The 25633-nt window shown below is 40.8% G+C and overlaps 1 protein-coding gene across 7 annotated transcripts in view; it reads right to left on the bottom strand.

Annotated features, from left to right (window-relative positions):
- Positions 1-25633, bottom strand: part of ASAP1 (ArfGAP with SH3 domain, ankyrin repeat and PH domain 1) — a 558081-nt gene that overhangs the window by 187963 nt on the left and 344485 nt on the right. For all 7 annotated transcript variants that reach the window (XM_033933030.1, XM_033933029.1, XM_033933028.1 and 4 more), the window contains 2 exons: positions 8514-8647; positions 4516-4607 (listed from right to left, as the gene is read on the bottom strand). In XM_033933030.1, coding sequence (XP_033788921.1) covers positions 4516-4607; positions 8514-8647 — 226 coding nt within the window. The remainder of the gene's footprint in view (positions 1-4515; positions 4608-8513; positions 8648-25633) is intronic.

Raw genomic sequence — 25633 nt, 5'->3', positions numbered from 1 at the left:
ATGGAGACGACCTCCAATGGGAAGGGGAGAGGCAGAACGATGGAGGTTATGATCTGTATTAGATGGTCAAAAAGGTTGAGAGGCCTTAGGCGCAGCAGGAGTCTGAGATTTTTGCTGCCTTTGCTGCTGCTGTTGTGGTTGTTTCTTAGGAGGCACTTGTGTAAGGAGCTGTTCTCTGTGGAAAATGCCTCTGATAGGATGAAAGAGACCTGAAGCCTTTAGAGGTAGAAGACTTAGGCTTAGGTCGAATGATGGAAGCAAATGATTTCTCATGTTCAGACAATCGTTGAGTAGCTGCCTCGATTGAGTCATCAAACAATTCATTGCCCTTGTGACAAACCCGTAGCCAGCTTTGTCCCTGTACTGGATAAAAGCAGAGCACGGTCCCTGGTCAGGAGAGCTGACCAGGTTAAAAGTAAGGATATTGAAATGGCTGACTACCCCTCAGACGTGAGGTAAGAGCAGGAAGGGTTTAAACCTAAGGTTATTCAGCACAGCATGCCATATCAGTATAAATACACCAGAAAGCCCGATAGGACTTTTACTGAGAAGTGGAGACCTAGTCCTGCAAGGTATGCACATTTCCAGCCTAGGAGAAACCTGAATTATTTCCCTAGGGATTTCCAGCCAAACCCTCCTGTTCCTAGGAGAGAGGGGTGGAGCTATGACACACGTAAAAGCAGAGCCCTGAATTACAGAAGGGGAAGCAGGGACAGAGGTGAAGCAGGGGAATCCAGGCAAAGGCACAAGCAGCCAAGCAAACAGGAAGGTGAGGGGAGGAGTCTCTCTCCTCAACCCCACAGCAGTGAGGATGTGGATATGGCAAAGGACTTCCCAAGCCTGAGCCCAACTGCTGAGAAGGCTGAGGCAATGGACACCACTGAATTGCTTCTGGAAGCTGACTATAACCCAGAGGGAATGGAGGTTAGTCCATGAGGTGAAGTGAAGCAAGGAAGCTGTCTTTCTAAGCTGCGTTTGTGTGCTGGCTCTTTGTAACCTGAGACCAGGTGTTCTTGATTAGGGAGTGAAGGAAAACCTCTCCATTTTACTCTGGGACTGCCCAGAGGTTGTTGTTTGCTAAAGAAGCTGTATCTTGAATGTGTGAAGCCACTGTGATAAAGCCTCTGTAAATTAACAGCTTATCTAATACCCTGCTGTGCTCCGTGGGCTGAAAAGCTCAGCTGATGCTGATGAGCTCTAGTGCAAGGCAGAGCTCTGAACGGAGCCTGAGCTGGGAACTTTATTTCTAAAGTTTGCTACTTCACTTGCCTGCTATGTTATGCAGTTTTGCTTTCATTGTTTGAAGTTTATTTTCATGGCATTTGTATTTACTTGAACCCTGGTGAAGAGGACTATCTTTAAAACAGAGAAAGTCCAGGGGAATGCAATTGTATGCCATACTTGGACTTAAAGCCATTCTGACAACTGAATGATATTTTATTTAACTTTTTGCCTGACTTATGCATGTCTTGAGGGTGGCTGATAGTATTCAGACCCCCTGTCCAATAAAGCCTAAGAATGAGAATTTGAACATATCTGAATTGTCTCTCCCGTTATTGGCAATCGTATCTCAGTGTGGCGTAGGCAGACTATGCGGGAGCCTAGGTCTGTTTTACCTGAAAAGCCTTCCTCTTTTCTGGGGAAGCCACGCCAACAGGTCAGGATTCGGCACAGCTAATCCGCCTGACAGTCAGAGCAGGGGATAGCTGTGTGACACCCTGACAAGGGATGTTGCCAGATGATCTTGAAGATTGGGGTCCATGTCTACAGTGCGGAGCCAGGCAAGCCGGCGATTTGCCACTGAGAAGGTTGTGACCCTCGAGGAAAGTTCCAATGCATCAGAATGGAAGTCATATGCTGGAACTCTGGAAGTCGATGTCGAGGAATATACCTGAAAAAATCAGGGAAGGCGTCAACCAAATGCTTTAAATAAGTAAAAACAAAATGGTAATTCAAAACTCTAGTTGCCATAAGAGAATTTTGATACAAACGACGACCAAATTTGTCCATGGTCCTGCCCTCTCTTCCAGGAGTGACAGTGGCATAAACTTTGGCAGGATTGGTCCTTTTAAGAGAAGACTCCAGAAGAAGGGACTGATGGGATAACTAAGATTTCACCAAGCCCTTGCAGTGGACCATCCTGTAACGAGATTCCAGCTTTCCTGGAACAGCAGGAATGGAATAAGGTCTGAGAAAGAAGTCTATTAATGGGTAAGTTGAAAGACTCCACAGGAGGACGAGACATACCCATTTCCTCTAAATACTCCGTAGAGTAATTGGAATCAGAGTGGAACGTAGTAAAAGACACCCGAATCGAGGAAGGGTGGCTTTGAAGGGAAGAAGGTGACCTTGAGGTGCCTAGCAAAGCAGAGAACGAGGGTGAAGCCTCTCTGGAGTATTGATACCTGAGGTTGAATATGCAGGTACAGATGACTCGCTGAGAGAATGGATAGAATCCCTCACAGGAGAAGAACCATAGTGGTAAGGCTCAACAGGTGGTGTCTTCGATTTCGGAGTTGGAGGCCTTGAAGAGTCTCTAGGCCTGGAGGAGCGAGGCCTGTCTCGAGAAGAGGAACTGGGCCTCAATGGGTACCTCGACTAATGTGGAGAACTGTGCCTCGAACCAGGCAGGTCTCGTTGAGAGGAACGTCGAGGAGTCCTCGCCCTAAGCCTCAAAAAGGGCAGCGCCTTATGTGAGGAAGGAGGGCTGGAGGCTGGAGATCGAGACACCAAAAAGGACTGAGCTCCTTGTTTCGAAGTATTCCAAGGCACTGGCAAGGACTCGGCTCCTTGTACAGAGTGCTTAGGCTCCAGACGAGACACTCGCAAAGACTAGACTCCTTGCATTGAGTGTACAGTATCTTCTATAGGCACTCCCAAGGACTCTACTCCTTGTATAGAGTGCAGAGGCTCCAGACAAGACACTTGCAAAGACTCAACTCCTTGCATAGAGTGTATAGGTTGAGCTCAAGGCACTGCCAAAGACTCAACTCCTTGTGATACTGGCTCAGGCTGGGCTGCAGGAAGCAGAGTTGAGGCAGGAGAATGTTTGGCAAGTATATTACGTGGGATCTATTCACAGAGAAAGGTAGGGGAGGGTCATTGGGGTGGGCAGACTAGATGGGCCGTGGCCCTTATCTGCCGTCTATTTCTATGTTTCTATGAGAAGGCAGGAGCCCCGAAGAGTTGACCGGAGCTGAGGTCTAGGTCGAGACCAGAGTTAGTGGATCCATACTGCCGAAGATTTTCTCCACCTGAACTTGACGTTTAATGTAGAGATTGAAGGGTAGCACAGCGGCACTTGACCCTTGAACCTGTGACCGGCCGGGACATAGACTGAAAATCAGCCACGGTGAACTCAAAGCCTGCAGGCTGAGGCCGCAAGGCAGGCCTCGCAGACACAAAGAAAAGAAAGAAAATTCAAAATTATTATTTTTTTAAGTAAAATAAAAACACGCAAATAACACAGCGACCCTGCCTTAAAAAGAACACAAGCCGCGGTGAGAGAAGGCACAAAGTTGACTCAGTCTAGCACAGAGCGTTGAAATAGGACTTCTCGGCTCCACGGAAAACTGAGAACTTAGGAGACGCACCCTGAGTCGGGTGGGAAGGCACTTGCACTTGCAAAGCTGTCCGCATCCGGGCTCCGTGGATGACTTCACCCACATGTTGAGAATAGGCTGCCTGTTTGTCCTGGGATAATAATCCTTCCAGGCTCATAGGGACATATACCCACAGTTTTTGTTATACTGGAAGATCAAACAGATGCGACACCTCACATGAGTATCAAAGTTTATAATTCTTGTTTCATGGAAAGGATACAGATCAGAACAGGGCTTGGTTTAAAAAAAAAAATCTCTATCTATATATCATATATTAATGTATGTGTGTGTTCCCAGCTGTAGTTTGTGGACCAGATGGATAGTCGAAATTCCACTAGTTCTCTACATCAAGCACCTATGGAGAAGAAAGGAGCCAATGGCAGATAGCCCATCATTGTTCTCCATGGCAGCAGTGGTGGCCCAGGAGGACCTATGAGGTGTTTTTTCAGTTCCAGCCAAAACCAAACAGTGAATTTTAGAAGTGGATTCGGTTTTTGTCGACTTCTAAATAAATACGCATGAGAGAGATTTGCATATTATAGACTGTGCTTGTAAATTTGTCTCCTTCACACTCATTTGAGGGTCTCCTGAAAACCTGACTGACTAGATGGGTCCCGAGGACAGGGTTGAGACCCCTGGATTAGAGATTTTAGTCATATAGTAAAATGCTGGTTCTCAACTTGGTCCTCGGGATATACCCATTCCATCAGGATTTCAGGAGACCCACTATGAAATATACATGAGATACATGCAAATTTATCTTGTGGCTATTCATTGTGGACATCCTGCAAACCTTATGGGTCCCAAGACTAAAAATATCATGGCAGATTTAGATCTGTAAACCACTAATGTAATGTGGATTATAATTAACTAATAATACTAGAGAAAACTTGTTTTTAATACAAACACTTACATATCACTTGAAGGAGTAGGTTTTGATGAAGGATTAGGTAAATTGCCTTCTACTATTTCATTAAAACTATTGTTTCCGATATTCTTGGCCAGCTGAAACAAACATGGAAAAAGGTATGTCAAAATTTTATTTTCCAGTTCATATTATAAAGAAAACTCTAATAAAACAGAAGAGAAAGATTAAGCATCTACCTGTCCCAAGTATCTGGCTGCTGTTTATATGAGTTGTACTTATTTTTTGCCTAAAACTACCTGACTTCAGCTGATCAGCATTAGGTATTATGTTTCCCTACAGCAAAAGGATTAAATGCAAAACAATAGCTACTTCAGCTTTGATTACTCAAGCTGCTTTAATGTGGAACACTCTACCTTTTTATGGAAGGATTAGGTTCTTATCTCGATAATCCTCTTTACTGTAGAACAGCATACGATTCCTTATGGATGGGTTAAGCATTTCAACTTGTGAGTTGCTTACAGAAGACATCAATCATTTTCTTCTCTCCATCCCTTTTGTCTGTCTGGGCAGTGCCCCCTCTCCTCAGTATGTAGAGAATGATATAGGCCTAGATAAACCTCCAAACCGTGCACGATCTGTTTCCTTTTGCATGCCGGCCGACTAATTCAGTAAAGGCCTGCATTCAAATGGGGATGATCGTTAACACGCCCCCTACCCTTGGCCAGGATCAGTAGAGAGCGATCCCCTCTCATGCACACACCCTGACAGTAGTGACAGAAGTGGCCTCCTGTCACTGCTGTCAGGGCTCAGCCCAGATCTCTCTTGCCTGCTCCCGGACTCACCTGCTCTCTGCAGCCATTCCCTGCAGTGCAAGCCCGTGCTGGCACTGTCACCTTGATATAGGGACACTGGATCATTTATTATTCTATTGTCCTTTGATACTCAGTTTTTGGAGATCTATATGGGGACATATTACTCTGATTCTGGAGACTATGATTCCGCTGTCATATGAAGCGGTAATATGTGGGATGTTGTTATCTCCTACATCTCCAGTAGACAGACATAAAAACAGGTTATTGGGAATAATGATTACGAAAAATTATGACCGATTAAATTTCACTTTTTGGTGGAATTCGTTATGCTTGTGTTATAGATGTGAGAAAATGGTTTCAGAGCAAGGGGGTAACAAATGGTTTAAACTGACATGGGATCCATTGACCAATTTTATTGATTCTAATTGAATGGTTTTTACCTTTACTTATGGTTATAATTTACACATTCAGGGAAGGGGGTGGGTGGGAGGGAGAGGGATAGTATATAGGGACTGGTCCATTAATGGTTTGAAAGTATTTGATAGAGTGGAATGGAGTTATATGTATCAAGCTCTGGAATGGTTTGGAATAGGCCCCGGTTTTATTAAAATGATTCAGACTTTGTATAGCTCTCCTGGTGCAAGATTATATATTAATAACAATTTATCAGATAGATTTAACTTGTGTAGGGGAGTTAGACAAGGATGTCCTTTGTCCCCCTTACTTTTTTTGATGTTGTTTTAGAACCCTTATTAATTGCAATTAATCAAACTAAGGAGATAAAGGGAATCCCATTCTCTTACTGGGAATTTAAACTTTCTGCATATGCAGATGATATATTATTATATTTAAGAGAACCGGGGAATACTGTTCCAAGTTTACTTAATCTTCTAGAGAAATTTGGAAAATTTTCTGGATATAAAATTAATTGGAGTAAATCGGAAATTCTTCCAATTAATGTTCACTGTACCAAAGTATTATTTAATTCATATTCATTTATTTGGAAAGAGGACGGGTTAAAATATTTAGGAATTATTATCAAAAATACAATTGAAGATACAGTCAAAGAAAATGAAAAACTTTTAATAAAAAAAATAACAGAAATGTGTGAGCAATGGAATCCTTTACATCTTTCTTGGTGGGGAAGAGTTCAAACAATTAAAATGATGATATTGCCTGTGGTTTGTTATCAAATGAGTATGATACCAATATTTTTTCAGGGGTCATTCTATAAAAAGTTAAACAATATTCTTACAAAATTTGTTTGGTTTGGAAAAAGACCCAGAATTGCTTTAGTATCTTTACAAAGACCAATTGTGGAGGAAGGGGTAAATTTTCCAAATTTTTATAGGTACCATCAAGCCTATATTCTAAGACAGGGTATGTATTGGATCCTCCCAGATCTCATGGAGAATGTACCAGATTGGCTATATCTAGAATGGCGGCTCCTGTTCCCATTACATTTAGAACATCTAATTAGTATAAAAATGCCTAGACGATATAAGGATAACAGAATTCTATTGGATACTTGGAAGACATTAAGATATATTAGTAATCTATCACCAGAGCCAATTGCTAAATCATTAAATCAATCTATTTGGGTAAACTCCAGGATCAAGATTGGCGGATACAAAATCATCTGGAAACAATGGATAATTGCAGGTATACGAACATTGAATGATGTTATTTCAGAAGGATCAATGCTTAGTTTTTCACAATTGCAACATAAATTTGGATTAAATAAAACACAATATTTTAAATGGATGCAATTGAAGCAAGCTATTCAGGCAGGGTTCCCTGAATGGAAAGATCTTAATACCCAATATAGTCTGCAGGTTCTATGTTTCCAGGCGGATTTTTTGGGTCACCAAGCCGCAAAATGGTATAAATTGTTATATGGATTTTTAAATAAAAAAAAGAAACCTGGACTTTGGGATATTTGGAGTATTGAGATTGGTCTGACAATTTCTGCGTCTCAATGGCCACGATTTTGGTCCTGGAGATTAAGATCTACAAAGTCAGCATCTATGAGTCAAATTTGGATGTTTTTGTTACATAGAGCTTTATGGACCCTTACGCGCTTACAAAAGATAGATAGTACTAGATCTAATAGATGCTGGCATTGCAGAGTAGAAGTTGGGACATTAGACCATTTAATTTTTTTTTGTCCCTGTGTAAATGCATTTTGGAAACTAATTTGGCCCCAAATTAATGAATTACTAGAAAATCATGTAGGACTCTCATATGATACTATATTATTTGGTACAGCAATGAGAACTCAGAGTCCGATGTCAGCAAATAATAACAAACTATTATTAATATTGACAGGGGTCGCCATGCAACAAATAACTCAAAATTGGAAGGATTATACCAAATTAAATTATACATTTTGGTGGAATTCAGTCTGTCATATATACAAAATGGAAAAAACAATAGCATTACAACAGGGAAATATTCATAATTTTAAGAAAATTTGGGAACCATTGACTCGTTATTCCAATGATCAGATTTCATAGCACATTAGTAATAGTTATATTAGAATGGGGAGGGGAATGTATATTATGTGGAATTAAGAAATGAAAAAAGGGGAGGGTTAAATGGGACATCCACGTGGGATCCTTACGGGGGTCGAGCTAGGGAACTGGGTCATTAGCACTCAGACTTGATGGGGTGGGTCAGAAGAGTGGGCAGACTTGATGGGCTGTAGCCCTTTTCTGCCGTCATCTTTCTAATTATTTGTAATCACAATTTTCATGTATTAATTGAAGATAATAGAACTTCACGGTACAGCGGTATATAAGAAATAAAATTATTATTATTATTATAATATGTACAATTCAAATATTGTAAGAATGCAAAAATTTATAAATAAAAATTAAAAAAAAAGAAAGTATTATTGTATGGTTTTTCGAATACACTAAATCAGGGGGGAGTGGGGTGAAAATGATTCTCATGTATTTCACTGATAGATGCAAGTGCTGTTTTTTCAAATAACTTATATGAATTCTTGTATACACTGTTTTTTGATTGAAAATGAATAAAGATTTTTTTTTTTAAAGAATAAATGTAAACAGATTTTTACATGGTACACAATCATTCAAAGGGAAACTTTACAAAAACTGCCCAAGATAAAATTAGTTTTATTTTAAAGGGAAGTAAAATGAACAACCACATAAAGAAAATTAAACATTATGCAAATAAAAAAGATAAGATTTTCAAATTTCAACTTACCAAGAGTTCAGAAGTTCCTAATTTGTCCAGTTCTAAAGACTGAATTCTAGAAATATGAACACCCATTTCCCTATGTATTCCTGAACATTCAATACAGGTTAAAATTCCAAGGTTAGTTGAAAGCCAAGTTGGATCTGTCCATAGAGAAAAAAGTAAGACATGTTGCCAATTATTAAGCAGCAACAAATCCCTCAAAATTATATTAATACTAAAGAAAACAATTTTATTTGTTTTTATTTATAAAAACATGCCATACTTATTGAATTGATTAGCTGTAATTATTAAACTTTTAAAGAAATGTTTATGGCATTAATGTTGTTGCATTGAGGAATTTTGCAAGCTTAGATTTTTCAGATTCAGAACCTTCCTCCTAATTAACTGTGTATATCCTATGAAAACAATACCTCTGAAAGACAGGAAAGTAATTTGCCTTAGAACAAAAGGAAGTATTTTCATTTGATACCTCTAAGAAAAAAAAAAAAGCCAAGAGACTCAAATCCCTCAATATAAAAGAAAAAATATATGAGAGGAAAATTTTAGTGCGATATGAAAATATTCTTTGTGCAAATGATACTATAATGTACTTCTAAAACCCGCTCTGGACTCTAATCTATGTATACTTTGCAAGAAAGGCAGAGAGAAACATAGAAACATGATGGCAGAAATAGGCCAAATGGCCCAGCCAGTCTGCCCATCCTCTCCCCAAGAGATCCCATTTGCTTGTCCCACTCTTTCTTGAATTCAGACACAGTCTTTGTCTCTACCACCTCTACTGGGAGATTATTCCAAGTATCTACCACTCTTTTTGTAAAAAAAAGTATTTCCTTAGATTACTCCTGAGTATCACCTCTTAACTTCATTCTATGCCCTCTCATTCCAGAGCTTCCTTTCAAATGAAAGGATCTCGCCTCATGTGCATTTATGCCACATTGGTATTTAAACATCTTTATCATATTTCCCCTCTCTTGCTTTTATCCCTTAGTATACATATTGAGATCTTTAAAGTCTATCCCCATATTCCTTATGATGAAGACCACCGGCCATTTTAGTAGCCTTCCTTATATCGACTTCATCCTGTTTATATATTTTTTTTAAGGCGCAACCCTGTCCTGGAGGACCACCAGACAGTTAGGTTTTTGGGATAGCCCTAATATATATGCATGGGAGAGATTTGCATATAATGGAGAATGAAAGTCATGCAAATCTGCCTCATGCATATTCATTAGGGTTATCCTTAAAACCTGACTGGCTGATGGTCCTCCAGGACAGGGGTGAGAACTACTGTTCTAAATGAAGTCTCACTAAGTCTTATATAGAGACATGAATACCTCATTTTCCCATTCTCCCTTTGCACCCTAGCATCCTAACTTTTGCCATTGCCTTTTCAACCTGTTTGGCCACTTTAAGATCATCACGTACTATCACACCCAAGTCCTGTTCCTCTTTTATTAACAAAGATTCTTCATCCCCTAAACCAGGGGTGGGGAATGAAGGCTGCAATCCAGTTGGGTTTTCAGGATTTCCCCAATGAATATGCATGAGATCTATTTGCATACAATAGAGGCAGTGCATGCAAACATATCTCATACATATTCGTTGTAGAAATCCTGAAAATCCAACTAGATTGCAGCTTTCGTTCCCAACTCCTGCCCTAAACTGTACCATTCCTATGTGTTTTTGCAGCTCAAATACATGACTTTGCATTTCTTAGCATTAAAATATAAGCAAGATATATTAGAAACATTTAAATATCTCTGTGGCATAAATGCACAGGAGGAAGATATCTTTGAACTAAAATAAAAGCTCTGGAACTAGAACACATAGGATAAAGGTGAAAGGAGATAGGCTCAGGAGTAATCTAAGGGTTGTGCATGTTGGAACAGCCTCCAATAGAGGTGGTAGAGATGTAGACTCTGGATCTCTATAGGAGAAGAAGGGACAGCAGATATTAGTGGATAGTATGGATAGAAAGACTAGATAAGCCATATGGTCTTTATATATTGTCACTATTTACATTTCTAGTTTAATACCATTTCCATAATGGATACTATATGGTAATAATTTCATAACAAAGATTTCTTTTAAAAAAGTACCTATTTTATAAAGGCAACTCAGGTACTTAATCACCTTTATAAAATAGGCTCCTATAATAACTTCCAGCAGTAAAAAAAAAAATTCACCCAGGTTCCAAAGAATGTATAAATGTACGCATGTATTCCATGCTGCTAAAAGTATATTTTATAAAATACACATGTACATTGCCACTCTGCCCTAGCTCTTTCCAAACACCTATGTTTAGATCAAGTAAAAACAGGCACTATTTTTGTGTATACGTAAATGTTATGCATACTTACACCCAATTTTATATCATCGATTTCTTTTATGTAAAACACACATCACGTATCCAAAAAAGCTAAATTACCCCTACTAGGATAATGCAATAAAGTGCACCATTCTTAATGTACTTTTTTGAGTTCAATCATAAATGTAACAGCCCAGTTGTATGCATATGAGAATTCTAATACTGTATTACTAAGTACAAAATTTGGAAACATCCAGTGCTGGAGAGTGAGCTAACATTTCTGCACGATTACTCACAAAGAGGATTACTCCAGATGCCTTTGTTGTGTGAGATCCATTTAACCATGATGTAAAAGCTATTTTTCTTTTTGCAAGAAGCTGAATGCCTGCATTTTAGTCAGTATCATGAAACTAAGGCTTAAATTGATGCTTTATGTCTTGATTTTATGTACATTTATACATGGATAGGAAGGAAGGGAAGGGGATGGGATTTGATATATAGCCTTTCTGTGATTAAAATCAAAGCAGTTCACATATTATATACAGGTACTTATTTTGTACCTGAAGCGATGGAAGATTAAGTGACATGCCCAGAATCACAACTACTACTACTACTTATTGCAGTAGCACTGCTAGATGCACGCAGCGCTGTACAATAAATGTGTAAGAGACAATACCTGCTCAATAGAGCTTAAAACCTAATTAAAACAGATAAACAGGATAAATAGGGGTTAGGGAATTTCTCACAGAGGGAATGATAAAACAGACATGGGTACTTCACAAATGAGTGGGAGTTGGGAGTTAAAAGCAGCCTCAAAAAAATGGGCTTTTAGCCTAGATTTCGAAACTGCTAGAAACACTAACCACAGAAGCCCAAATCTCTAATATTCAGAAAAAGTCCCTTTTCACCATGAGGCAACTAAGACTCATCAGGCCATACTTTCATCAGCATCACTTTGCTCTGATTGTGCAGTTGATGATCCCACCACAGCTGGACTTCTGTAATTCTGCCTACATGGGAATCAACAGTGCACTGATCCACAAAATGCAACTCATACAAAACACAACTGTAAGACTAATTTTCAACTTGAAAAAATACGACTATCAGCCTTCATCAAGCAACTACACTGGCTACCCATCCAATCACGAATAAAATTTAAAACTTCACGCATCATATACCAAATAATTCACGGAAGCTCAGCAGTTCCACTCATCCAACTCTTCTCAAAAGCATGGTCTACCTCCCACAGAACCCTTAACAGGATACTACTGAACCTCCCTTCAACAAAGAAAGCACAGTTACTTACCGTAACAGGTGTTATCCAGGGACAGAGACAACTATTCACACATGTGGGCGACGTCATCCACGGAGCCCGATGCGGATAACCTCTTAAGCAGACTTGCTTGTAGAAAACTCAGAAGTTTCAAGTCTGCTGTACCACGCATGCGTGAGTGCCTTCCCACCCAGCACAGGGCACATCTTCTCAGTTCAGATAGCTAGCAGAGAAGCCAACCAGGGGAGGTGGGTGGGTTGTAAGAATAGCTGCCTGTTGTCCCTGGATAACACCTGTGCTTTATCCCTAGACAAGCAGGCAGCCTATTCTCACATGTGGGTGACCTGCAAACTAACCGAAATGAGATGGTGGGAGTGTTGGTAACTTAGGAGAATACATTTTGTAATACTCTCTGGCCAAAATGGCCATCCCATCTGGAGAAAACATCCAGACAATAATGAGAGGTGAAAGTATGAACCGAGGACCAGGTGGCAGCTTTGCAAATGTCCTCAATAGGAGTGGATCTGAGGAAGGCTACTGAAGCCACTATGGCTCTGACTTTGTGGGCTGTGACTCGACTCTGTAGATGCAGTCCAGCCTGAGTATAGCAGAAAGAGATACAAGCAGCCATCCAGTTATAGATGGTTCGCTTAGAAATCGAATGTCCCAACCTGTTTGGATCTAATGAGACAAGAAGTTGAGGAGCAGATCTATGTGGTTTGGTGTGTTTCTAAGTAGAAGGCCAAAGCACGCTTACAGTCCAGAGTATGAAGAGCTGCTTCTTCAGGATGAGAATGAGGTCTTAGAAAAAACACTGGGAGAACAGTGAAAGGTGGATCAGCAACTAAAGCTTGTAGCTCACTGACTCTTCGAGCAGATGTGAGAGCAATAAGAAACACCACTTTCCAAGTGAGATATTTAAGATGAGCCGTAGACATTGGTTCAAATGGAGGCTTCATCAATTGAGCAAGAACCACATTGAGATCCCAAACCACTGGAGGTGGTTTGAGAGGAGGTTTGACATTGAAAAGTCCTTTCATAAATTTGGAAACCACCGGATGAGCAGACAGGGGTTTCCTTTTGATAGGCTGATGGAAAGCAGCAATTGCACTAAGATGGACTCGAATAGATGTAGGCTTGAGGCCAGAGGTAGATAAGTACAAAAGATAATCCAAGACAGAAGACAAGGAGGCCTCTCGAAGTTCCTTGTTCTGAGAGATGCACCACGTAGAAAATCTAGTCCATTTTTGGTGGTAGCACTGCTGAGTGGCAGGCTTTCTGAAAGCCTCTAAAATGTCTCGAACAGGTTGAAAAAACTGAAGAGGGGTTATGTTGAGAGGTACCAAGCTGTCAGGTGTAGAGACAGCAGGTTGGGATGAAGTAGAGATCCGTGACTCTGTGTAAGCAGAGATGGAAAAACTGGTAGAGGGTATGGCTCCCTGCTGCTGAGTTGAAGTAGAAGGGAGTACCAAGGTTGCCTGGGCCAGCAAGGAGCTATCAGAATCATGGTGGCATGATCGGTCTTGAGCTTGACAAGAGTCTTGAGAATGAGAGGGAATGAAGGAAATGCATAAAGGAAGAGATTCGTCCAATCCAGCAGAAAAGCATCTGACTTGGGGCGATGAGGAGAGTATATCCTGGAGCAGAACTGAGGCAGTATGTGGTTGTGGGGAGATGCAAAGAGGTCTATCTGAGGAGTTCCCCACTGAGAAAATATGTGATGAAGGGGTGAGGAATTAAGTGTCCATTTCTGAGGTTGCAGAAGACGACTCAATCTTTCCGCCAGACAGTTTTTCTCTCTTTGAATGTAGACAGCTTTCAGGACGGTGTTGTGAAGAATTGCCCAATCCAAAACCTTCAGAGCTTCTTCGCAAAGAAGGAGAGATCCTGTTCCTCCCTGTTTGTTGACATAGTACATGGCGACTTGGTTGTCCATCCGGATGAGGACTACCTGGTCATGAAGAAGATGTTGAAAAGCTTTGAGAGAATTGAAAATCACTCTAAGTTCCAACAGATTGATATGACACTAACAATCCGTGCTGGACCAATGACCTTGAGTACGGAGACCGTCGAGGTGAGCCCCCCAAGCGTAGGTCAAGGAATCTGTTGTGAGGACCTTCTGATGAAGGGGTGTCTGAAACAGTAAACCTCTGGAGAGATTGGAAGAGAGCATCCACCAGCGGAGGGACTGTTTCAATGAAGAAGTGACTTAATGTGTTGAGAGAGTGGTTTGCAAGCCTGCGTCCACTGAGGAATTCTGAGGTGAAGTCTGGCAAAAGGAGTCATGTGAATTGTTGAGGCCATGTGACCTAGTAGTACCATCATGTGTCTCGCTGACAGTGAAGAAAGGGAAGACACTTTGTGACACAGCTGAAGAAGAGCATCCAGATGCTGCTGAGGAAGGAATGCTCTGAGCTGGATAGTGTACAGGATAGCTCCGATGAACTGTAAATTCTGAGAGGGCTGAAGGTGAGATTTGGAAAAGCTGATGTGGAATCTTTGATGAGCCAGTCGTCCAGGTAGGGGAATACTTGGAGACCATGGTTCCGTAGAGCTGCTGCTACCACCACTAGGCACTTGTTGAATACTCTGGGAGATGATGCCAGGCCGAAGGGTAGCGCTCTGTACTGAAAATGCAGATTCCCCTCCCGAAATCTGAGGTACTGACGTGAGGTTGGATGAATGGGGATGTGAGTGTAAGCCTCCTTGAGATCTAAAGAACATAACCAATTATTCTCATCTAAAAGGGGATAGAGGGATGCCAGGGACAACATGCAAAATTTTTCTTTGACCAAAAATTTGTTGAGAGTCCTAAGATCCAGTATGGGCCGCAGATCACCCGTTTTCTTCGGAACTAGGAACTAACGGGAGTAAAAAAACCCTGCTCTGCTGTCCCAATGGAACTTCTTCGATGGCATGGAGATGAAGCAAAGCTTGAGCTTCCTGAAGAAGAAGGGCCGCCTGGGATGGATTTGAAGGACACTCTCTTGGAGGAAGCTCTGGTGGAATCCGAGTGAAAAGAAGAGAGTTTCCTTCCCTGATAATTGACAGCACCCAGAGGTCGGATGTAATGGTCTCTCATCAATGGTAAAAATGATGGAGATGACCTCCTATGGGGAGAGTGGAGGACAGAGGCAGAACGATGGAGGTTATGCTCTGTATGAGTCAGTCAAAAAGGCTGAGAAGCCTTGGGTGTAGCAGAAAGCTGAGGTTTCTGTTTCTGCTTTTGTTGTTTCTTGGGGGGTGCTCGAGTGTACAGAGCTGCCCTTGGAGGATAATGCTGGAGCTGGCTTAGACTTTGGTCTGACGATAGAAGCAAAGGTTTTTATTTCTCTCTTTTTCTTTTATTACTTCCTTTTTTCTTTAAGCAAGTATTTGCTTAAAGCGCCCTTACCCTTTACGTTCTATCCCCACCCCACTTTCTCCTTCTCTTCTAAATTATGTAACTTTTCCCCTTTCTTCCCTTTTCCCCTCACCTTCTAGTCTGTCTAGTCTTTGTCATCTATGTTCACTCTATTTATTTTTATACACCTACTACTATTTTTAATCTACCTTTTTAAATTTTATTGTTAACCGGCCAGACATTTGTTTGATGGTCGGTATATTAAAAACTAATAAACTTGGAAACTTGGAAATAGGAAGGGAAGGAGAGAGAGATAGGAAGGGAAGGTAAGACATGGAAAAGCAGATTTTGAGAAGAAAGCAGAAAAATGGAAAAAGGAGAAATTAGGTTCTTACCTGCTAATTTACTTTCTTTTAGCCTCTCCAGACCGGCATAGGTTAATCTTACAAGCAAGTTATATCTCATCATGACCAGCAGGTAGAGACTGAGACAAAACTTTGAAATACTACATATCATGCGACTCCTCCCTAACTATCTCAGTCCGCCGAATAGCCAAGCAGAGCTAAGAACTATACACAGAAAACAAACAGGACTCCGAACTGGAGTAACAACTAATAAAAACAGGAGTGCAGTTGGAAAATGCAAAGGAACAAAAGCAAATAGCAAAGGTCCCCACAGCTCGCCAGCTACGCTAGCCCCTGTTCTTAGATCTCCCCGGCCCTAGAAAAATACTAGAATCTGCCGAAAAAGCAAAATCTTCACGCAAGAACAACACAACTATGCCAGTCTGGAGAGGCTAAAAGAAAGTAAATTAGCAAGTAAGAACCTAATTTCTCCTTCTTTAGCAACTCTCCAAGGGCTGACACCAGAACATGCTCAACGAACACCGCATCTCGACATGCCTGAACGTCCACATGTTAGTGTCTGACAAAGGAATGCAAGGAAAACCAGACTGCAGCCTTACAAATATCCACTGAAGGCACCAGAGAAGACTCAGCCCAAGAAGCTGAGTGGAATAAGACTTGAGACCCCGAGTGGAATGAGACTTGAGAAATTCCAGAACAGGCTTTTTTATGAAGAAGGTAAGCGGAAGCAATAGTTTCCTTGATCCAGCGTGCAATGGTAGCCTTGGAAGCGCCATCCTCCTTACGACCTTACGAGGACCCGCTAGAAGGACAAAAAGATGATCTGATTTCTTGATCTCCAGGATCCTCCGCACATAGGCCCGAAGGACCCAACTAACATCCAATTTGCCCAACTGTTTCTGCTCAGAAGAACCTTCCCGACTACCTAGCACTGGGAGGACCACCGACTGATTGACATGAAAAGTAGAAACTACCTTTGGCAGAAAGGAAGGAACAGGCCTTAACACGATCCGCTCCCTAGAAAATTCCAGGAAGGGAGACCTGCAAGAGAGCCAGCAGCTCCGAAAAACTTCTAGTAGAAGTAATAGCCACAAGAAGACCGCTTTAAGAGTAAGGTCCTTCAACGAGCAGGCACCCAAAGGCTCAAACCGAGGGGTGGGCACACCAGTCCAGAAAGGACCAGATTAAAATCCCAAGAGGGAACAGACGGTCACACAGGAGGATTAAGCAACTTCCTCTTTCTTCTAGTCTCCCCATCCACAGCCCAACTTCTCCCCCTCATTCACAAGCGCTCCATCTTCTCGTCCTACCTGCGTCTCTGCCAAAACTTTGCTTCTCCAAAGTCCCGCTCCCTCTGCCGCAACTTCATGTTTCTGGTAGGGTGGGATGTGGCACATGGAAAGAAGTTGCGACAGAGGGAGCGAAACATAGCCGCTGGAAAGCTTTGGGGCTGGTTCCTGTCAGTGGGAGAAACTGTTGGTGCTAGCGCAGCAGCTGAATCCCCATGGGCAGGACAGCAGAGTGACAGCTGTATTGGGCGCGGGCTGCAGTGAGAGCTGTTTCAGGCCGCATGCACCCCGTGGACCGTATGCTATGCAAGGCTGGCCTAGAGAATGACACAAGGACAAATTTTTCCCCGTCCCCACGGGAACTCATTTTCCTGTTCCTGTTCCACTCCTGCTCCATCCTTATCTGCACAAGCCTCAAACACTTAAAAATCATAACTGTTCGAGGCTTGTACGGTTAAGGCAGAGCTTACAGGAATGGGGAAGGGACAGCAACTACAAGAAAACTCACAGGAACGGGATGGGGAAATTGAGTTCCTGCGAGCACGAGGAAAAAATTATCCCTGTGTCATTCTCTACCAAGGTCCTCTTGTAATTTTTCTCAATCCTCTTGCGATTTAATAACTTTGTGTTGTCAGCAAATTTAATTATCTCACTAGTTATTCCCATCTTTAGATCATTAATAAATATTTTTAAAAACAGCGGTCCCAGCACTAACCCCTGGGGAACCCCCCTATTTACCCTTTTCAAAGATACCTATGAAAGCTGAGACAGCCCTTTGATTTCGTTAGCTTTTTCAGCCTTCTGATCGATCACTTTTTTCTGTCTATTCATAACATTATCCTTCCCTCCCCATTTGTTTTTTTCCTTATTTGTTCTCCTTTACTTTAAATATTGTAGTTCTCCCTACTTTCCTTTTGATTTATCGTACGTTATGTCTGTAGGTATTATGTTTCTGTACGTTATGCAATTTTTATTTTAATCTGTATTTTTAAAATTGTTTTCCCATTCTTTTATTGTACATGATTGGCATTTTATCAAAATTTTAATAAACTTGAAACTTTCATTCAGAATATTGACTATTTAAATATACTCACTGTTTTCTGTCTTTTAATCAGTTCTTAATCCATAATAGGACATTATATCCCATCCCATGACTTTCTAATTTCCTCAGAAGTCTTTCATGAGGTACTTTGCCTAAGTAGCAGCAAGACCAGCTGCCTATAATAGGAGCCCTTGCCCCGATCCAGCCAGGCTTGTGAGCTCCTCCCCCTATATCCCGTTTAAGAGATCAATCTACCTGCTTTAAATATCAGCAGCAGTAGAAAAACAACTGCTTTTACATACAAGCAGCAGCGAGACCTACCGCAACCACCAAGAGCCCACAGACCCGAACCTGCCAGGAATGTGAGATCCGCCCCCCCTACAATCCGATAAGAAGATCAACTGTTTTTACACCTAAGCAGCAATAGGACCAGCCGCCACTACCGGGAACCCTTTGCCACGATCCAGCCAGACATATAAGATCTTCCCCCAGCATTCCATTGGATAGATCAATCTACCTGCTTTTAAATATCAGCAGCAGTAGAAAAACAACTGCTTTTACATACAAGCAGCAGCGAGACCTACCGCAACCACCAAGAACCCACAGACCCGATCCTGCCAGGAGTGAGAACTCCTCCCCCTGCAGTCCATTGGAGAGATCAATCTGCCTGCTTTTAAATATCAGCAGCAGTGGAGATCAACTGCTATTACACCTAAGCAGCAACGAGACCAGCCACAACCACCGAGAGCACACAGACCCGATACTACCAAGAGTGTTAACTATTCCCCCCTGCAATCCGCTAAGAAGATCGACTGTCAGCTCTGGGCGGCTTTCCCGCAGAGGAGAGAATCCTGCATTCACCGTGGGCCTCATCTGGGGCAGCCTCCTTGGAGCGGCTGGGGCACGGGCAGTGTGTCTGGGAGGGAATGCATGGATGGGAGAACATCTCAGGGGAGGAGACATAGGCATCCTGGGACTGTCGGCCAAGTCTCTTCCCTGAAGAAGCCCTTTCTGGAAACGTCAATCGCTCCTCCTAAACTTACTTGCTCCACTTCATCACTTCATCATGCTTCTATTCTTTTCTCTCCTCTCTTCTACCTTCCAAAGTATTTAGATCAATGCTGTCTTGTTAAAATGTTTATTTTATTTTTATTTTTCCTCTTACTCTACTTTTCACTTCTCTATTACCCTCCAGGTACTTTAGTTAGATTGTGAGCCTTCGGGACAGTAAGGGAATTTTTCAAGTACCTTTCTTATTTCTAATCTTAATGTATATTTTCTGTAAACCGCTTAGAACCTAACGGATGTAGCGGTATATAAGAAATAAATTACATTACATTACATTACTTTGCCAAATGCCTTTTGAAAATCCAAATACACAATATCAACCAGCTCACCTTTATCTACCCCTTCAAAGAAATGCAGTAAACTAATGAGGCAAAATTTCCCATGATTAACTATATGTTGGCTCTCTCTCATTAATCCATGATTATGTATATGTTCTGTCATTTTGTTCTTTATAATAGACTCTACCATTTTACCGGCACCGATGCCTGATTCACTGGTCTACAATTTCCCAGATCATCTCTGGAACCCTTTTTTAAAAATTGACGTCATATTGGCCACCTTCCAGTTTTCTGATACTATGCTGGATTTTAAAGAAAAATTACAAATTACTAACAATAGCTCTGCAAGTTCATTTTTAAATTCTATCAGTACTCTGAGATGTATACCACCTGGTGGTCCAGGTGATTTGTACTGTTCAATTTGTCAAATTGACCTGTTATATTATCCAGTGTTATAGAGATTTGTTTGAGTTTCTCCAGTTCATCAGAATTGAATACATTTCTGGCACCGGTAGCTCCCCTACATCTTCCTCGGAGAAGACTGAGGCAAAAAAATTATTTAATATTTCTGCTATGGACTTGTCTTCCCTAAGAGCCACTTTTATCCCTCGGTCATCCAGCAGTCCAACTGATTCTCTTCCCAGCTTCTTGCTTTTAATATACCTTAAAAAGTTTCTACTGTGTGTTCTTGCTTCCCGTGCAATCTTCTTTTCGAGGTCTTTCTTTGCCTTCCTTATTAGCACCTTGCATTTGACTTTACATTCCTTGAGTTGTTTACAATTATTTTCAGTCAGATTCTTCTTCCAATTTCAGAAGGATTCTCTTGTAGTTCCAATGCAGTAGCTTCCTTTTCCTCACTCGTTAACCTAAGTTTTCCTTACTCCTTTTTTAATACATGAAATATATCTAGTCTGGGCTTCCAGGATTGTATTTTTAAATAACATCCAAGCCTGATGTATATTTTTGACCTTTGCAGCTGCTCCTCTAAGTTTCTTTTTTATCATTCTCCTTATGTTATCATAGTCTCTTTTTTTAAAGTTAAGTGCTATTGTATTGGATTTCCTGTGTGAACTTATTCCAGGGATTACATCAGATCTGATCACATTATAATCACTTTATCAAGCGACCCAGAACCATTACCTCCCGCACCAATTCATGCACTCCAATAAGAACTAGATCTAGAATTGTTTCCCCTCTTGTTGGTTCCTGAACCAGCTGTTCTATAAAGCAGTCCTTGATTTCATCAAGGAATTTTATCTCCCTAGCATGCCCTGATGTTACATTTACCCAGTCAATACTGGGGTAGTTGAAATCATTCATTATTAAAGTGTTACCCAGTTTGTTAGCTTCCCTAATTTCTGATAACATTTCAGCATCTGTTCGTTCATCCTGGTCAGGTGAACAGTAATACTCCTATCACAATTCTTTTCCCCCTTACATATTGAATTTCTATTCATAGGAATTCCAAGGTGTGTTTCTGCTCCTGTAGAGTTTTCAGTCCATTAAATTCAAGGCCCTCCTTAACCTCAGAAGCTACATACTATCAAAGTTCATGTCAGTTATAAAGTCATTTAACTTTTATTTTAATTAGATCCCATTCTGTTCTACACACTGTTCATAGTAACAGCTGATGATAGAAGATAAAAAGATCTTTATCTACTAACATTTATTAAGTTACTATGCAATTATTGATCCAGATGAAGTCAGGCAGTCTAAGCAAGCTGGAAGAGAAGTGAGTACTGGGCACCCAAATGGCAGATGAAATTTGATGTAGGCAAATGCAAAGTGGTGCACTTTGGGAAAAATAACCCAGATCATAATTACCAGATGCTAGGATTTACCTTGAGGGTCAGCACCTAAGAAAAAGATCTGGGTGCCATTGTAGACAATACACCGAAATCTTCTACCCAATGTGCAGTGGTGGACAAAAAAGCAAACAAGATGTTAGGAATTATTAGAAAAGGAATGATAAACAAGACTAAGAATGCTATAATGTCTCTGTATCGCTCCATGGTATAATCTCACTTTGAGTACTGCACTGAATTCTGGTCGCTTTATCTCAAAAAAGATATAGCGGAACTAGAAAAGATACAAAGAAGAGTGACCAAGATGATAAAAGGGATGGAATGCCACTCGTATGAGGAAAGACTAAAGAGGATAGGGCTCTTCAGTTTGTTAATGATACTGCTGAGGGGAAAGATGATTGGAGCCTACAAAATTCTAAGTGGTGCAGAATAGAGTGGATCGGTTTTTTTACTCCATCAAAAATTACAAAGACTAGGAGGAAATATTTTTTCACTCAGAGAATAGTTAAATTCTGGAACGCACTGCTGAGGATGTGGTAAAAGTGGTTAACATAGCTGGTTTTAAAAAAGGTTTGAATAAGTTCCTGGAGAAAATTCCATATTCTGCTATTGAGAGAAACATGAGGGAAGCCACTGCTTGCCCTGAATCAGTAGCATGGAATGTTGATATTTGGGTTTTTACCAAGTACTAGTGACCTGTATTAGCCACTGTGAAGATGGGATACAGAGCTAGATGGACCATTAGTCTGACCCAGTAAGGCTATTCTTATGTACCTCCTGTTCCACCTTTGGTAAGGCCTCCTATAATAACTACTGAGGAAGTTTGGTCTGCGGTAGCATTGATGCACAAATTCTTCAATATTTGCTCAATTTGATATTCATAATATTGTGAAAATTCAATTGATAGAATCTGAGTCTAGTATATAAATTTTAGAAAGTGAACACTTTGGAGTAAGACTTGAGAAAATGTACAAGCTGCTTTGGTGACTGATATAGTGATTCGTAGAAAATAGGAGAATATGGAAAATTTGTCTAGATATTTTAATATCACAATTCTGAATTTTCCATGGGTTTATTCCATGGCATTAAAGGTTGAAATTTATAGAAACTACTTTTTTACTTTTGAATAATATATATTAAATTCTATTGCATAAATGTGAAAAGAGGATGTCTGAACAACAATCTCAGTCAACTTTGGATGTGGCTGGATTATTGGAAGCTTCATATTTCATAACTTGAAAATCTACTTCAATGGTATTTTGTTTTTGTCAAGGACAATGATTAGATCATGTAAATATATCTTCAATATCAGAATATCTAGGTCCTAAGCTACACATTTTACTACTGGGAGATTATTTCTTGCATCTACCACACTTTCTGTAAAAAAAAAGTATTTCCTTAAACTACACCTGAGTCTATCACTTCTTAATTCCATCCAATGCCCTCTCAGGCTGTAGTTTCCTTTCATTTGAAAGAGACTGGCCTCATGCCTAGGCTACAGAGGTATATAAACATCTTTCAAGATCAAAAAAGTAAAGACAGTAAAACCAAAAAATTACAAAAATGTCACTCACCAGCATTGGGCCACCTCTCTAAGATCCAACATTAAAATTCAAAAACAGGTGGAGAAAAAGCCTCTGAAATGTTTTTAGCATGCAGCAATCATTGATGATTCACAGCTGGCATTCTTTTCTTATCGTAGGCAAAAAACTCACACCTACAGCATAATGTAAAAAGATCTTAAAAGGGGAAAACCCCACCAGAGGACGGAACTGGAAAGGATCCACCGGTACAAACTTCTTTTTCCAACGGCAGGCATAAGCCTCTCCCAGAACACAGTCAAGTCCACGACAGAACCAAAACCTCCAACAAGCACTCGTTTCACCAACACATTTGGTTTCTTCAGGGATTCTCAGAAAAGCTTCCAACAGCCATACAGATTCTCCTTAAGAAATTACATTATAATCACTTTATCAAGCAACCCAGAACCATTACCTCCCGCACCAATTCATGCACTCCACTAAGAACTAGATCTAGAATTGCTTCCCCTCTTGTTGGTTCCTGAACCAGTTGTTCCATAAAGCAGTCCTTGATTTCATCAAGGAATTTTATCTCCCTAGCATGCCCTGATGTTACATTTACCCAGTCAATACTGGGGTAGTTGAAATCATCCATTATTAAGGTGTTACCCAGTTTGTTAGCCTCCCTAATTTCTGATAACATTTCAGCATCTGTTCGTTCATCCTGATCAGGTGAACAGTAATACTCCTATCACTATTCTTTTCCCCCTTACATATTGAATTTCTACTCATAGGAATTCCAAGATGTGTTTCTGCTCCTGTAGAGTTTTCAGCCAAATAGCTTCCAGCAGCCAAAATGTTTCACATCAGCTACGGGTATGAGTTTTTTGCCCATGATATGAAAAGAATGCCAGCTGTGTATCATCAATGATTGCTGCATGCTAACATTTTTGAGGCTTTTTCTCCACCTGTTTTTGAATTTCAAAGTTGGATCTTAGAGAGGTGGCCCACTGCAGGTGAGTGACATTTTTGTAATTTTTTGATTTAAATATCTTTATTATATCTTCCTTCTCCCACCTTTCCTCAAAAAGTACACATTTTGAGATCTGTAAGTCTTTTTCCATACATCGTATGATGAAGACCACTGACCTTTTTAATAGACTTCCTCTGGACCAACTCTATCTTGTTTATATCTTTTTGAAAGTGCAGTCTTCAGAACTGTATACAATATTCTAAATGAAGTCTCACTACACAGGGGCATCAATACCTCTTTTTTCCTACTGGCCATACCTCTCCCTAGTACCCTTCTAGCTTTCGTCATCACCTTTTCAACCTGTTTAGCCACCTTAACATCATCACATACAACCACCCCCCCCAACTCCCACTCCTGTTTTGTGCACAAAAGTTCTTTACCCCCTAAGCTGTATCATTCTCACAGGTTTTTGCAACCCAAATGTATGGCCTTGCATTTCTTAGCATTACATTTTAGCTGCCAAATTTCAGACCATTCTTCAAGCTTTGCTAGATCCTTCCTCATATTATCCACACCATCAGGGATGTCTACTCTACTGCAGATTTTGGTATCATCCACAAAGAGGAAAATCTTACCTGATTGCCCTTCAACAATATCGCTGATATAAATGTTAAAAACAGGCTCAAGAACCAAACCTTGAGGCATACCACTGGTAACTATCCCAATCCTCAGAATGATCGCTACTGACTACTATCCACTGTTGCCTTCCACTCAACTTTATGGCCCATTCTGAGGGCGCTCAGTTTATTTATTAAGACACCTGTGTGGAACACTGTCAAAGGCTTTGATAAAATCTAAATATGCCATATCTAGCGCACTCCCTTTATCCAATTTGATAGATGCATACCATCCCTCTATCCTTCTTTGATAAGATACACACCATCCTTGCTCAGCAGTCCTTGGAAAATCAACCCATGGTCCAGGAATCTGAAACACAAGCTTCTCTGCCTTGGCCTTTATTATTGACAAGGAAGATCGATGAGACCACCACCTGTGCACCTGACTTCTTCACCTTCTCTCCCAGAGCCACAAATTCACTTTTGATGCATTCAGAGGGGTGTCTAGCAGTATCATTAGTGTCAACATGGATTAGCAGCATCAGATAATAGTTATAAGGCATGATGAGTCTCGGCATGCTCTCCGTTAACATCTTGGATTTTGGCACCAGGCAGACAGAACACCCTTCTGGGACATCATATCTGGTCTGCAGATGGATGCCTCTGTACCTCTCAGAAGGGAATCACCAACCACCACTATCATATGCTTCCCAGTGGTCACATATCCAGCAACTTTGGGGATTTTGAGCTTTGGTCCTTCCTCTCCCTAGGATGCTCTTATCTCTTCCACTTCCAGGGCTGCATATCAGTTTTTCAGTTCAAGGGCAAGTGGAATCACAGTATTGATCCTGCATATTAATAAAGGTGGAAAGAAGAGGAAACGAGTGCCAGAATGGTTAAAAGGTGAAGTGAAAGAGGCTATTAGAGCAAAAAACCAAACAAACCATCCTTTAAAGAATGGAAAAATGATCAGAATGAAGAAAAGAGGAAGAGACATAATAAGCATTGCCAAGTTAGATGCAAAGCATTGATAAAAAAAAGCTAAGAAAGAATATGAAGAGAAACTTGCCAAAGAGGCAAAACTCATAACAATTTTTTATGTATAACATAACATAAGAATAGCCTTGCTGGGTCAGACTAATGGTCTATAAAGCCCAGTAGCCTATTCTCACAGAGGTAAGAGTGATTAACATAGCTGGTTTAAAAAAAGGTTTGGACAACTTCCTGGAGGAAAAGTCCATAGTC

Source organism: Geotrypetes seraphini, chromosome 2 (assembly GCF_902459505.1).
Source record: "Geotrypetes seraphini chromosome 2, aGeoSer1.1, whole genome shotgun sequence".
Taxonomy (NCBI): Eukaryota; Metazoa; Chordata; class Amphibia; order Gymnophiona; family Dermophiidae; genus Geotrypetes; species Geotrypetes seraphini.
This window is presented reverse-complemented; position numbering and strand designations above follow the sequence as displayed.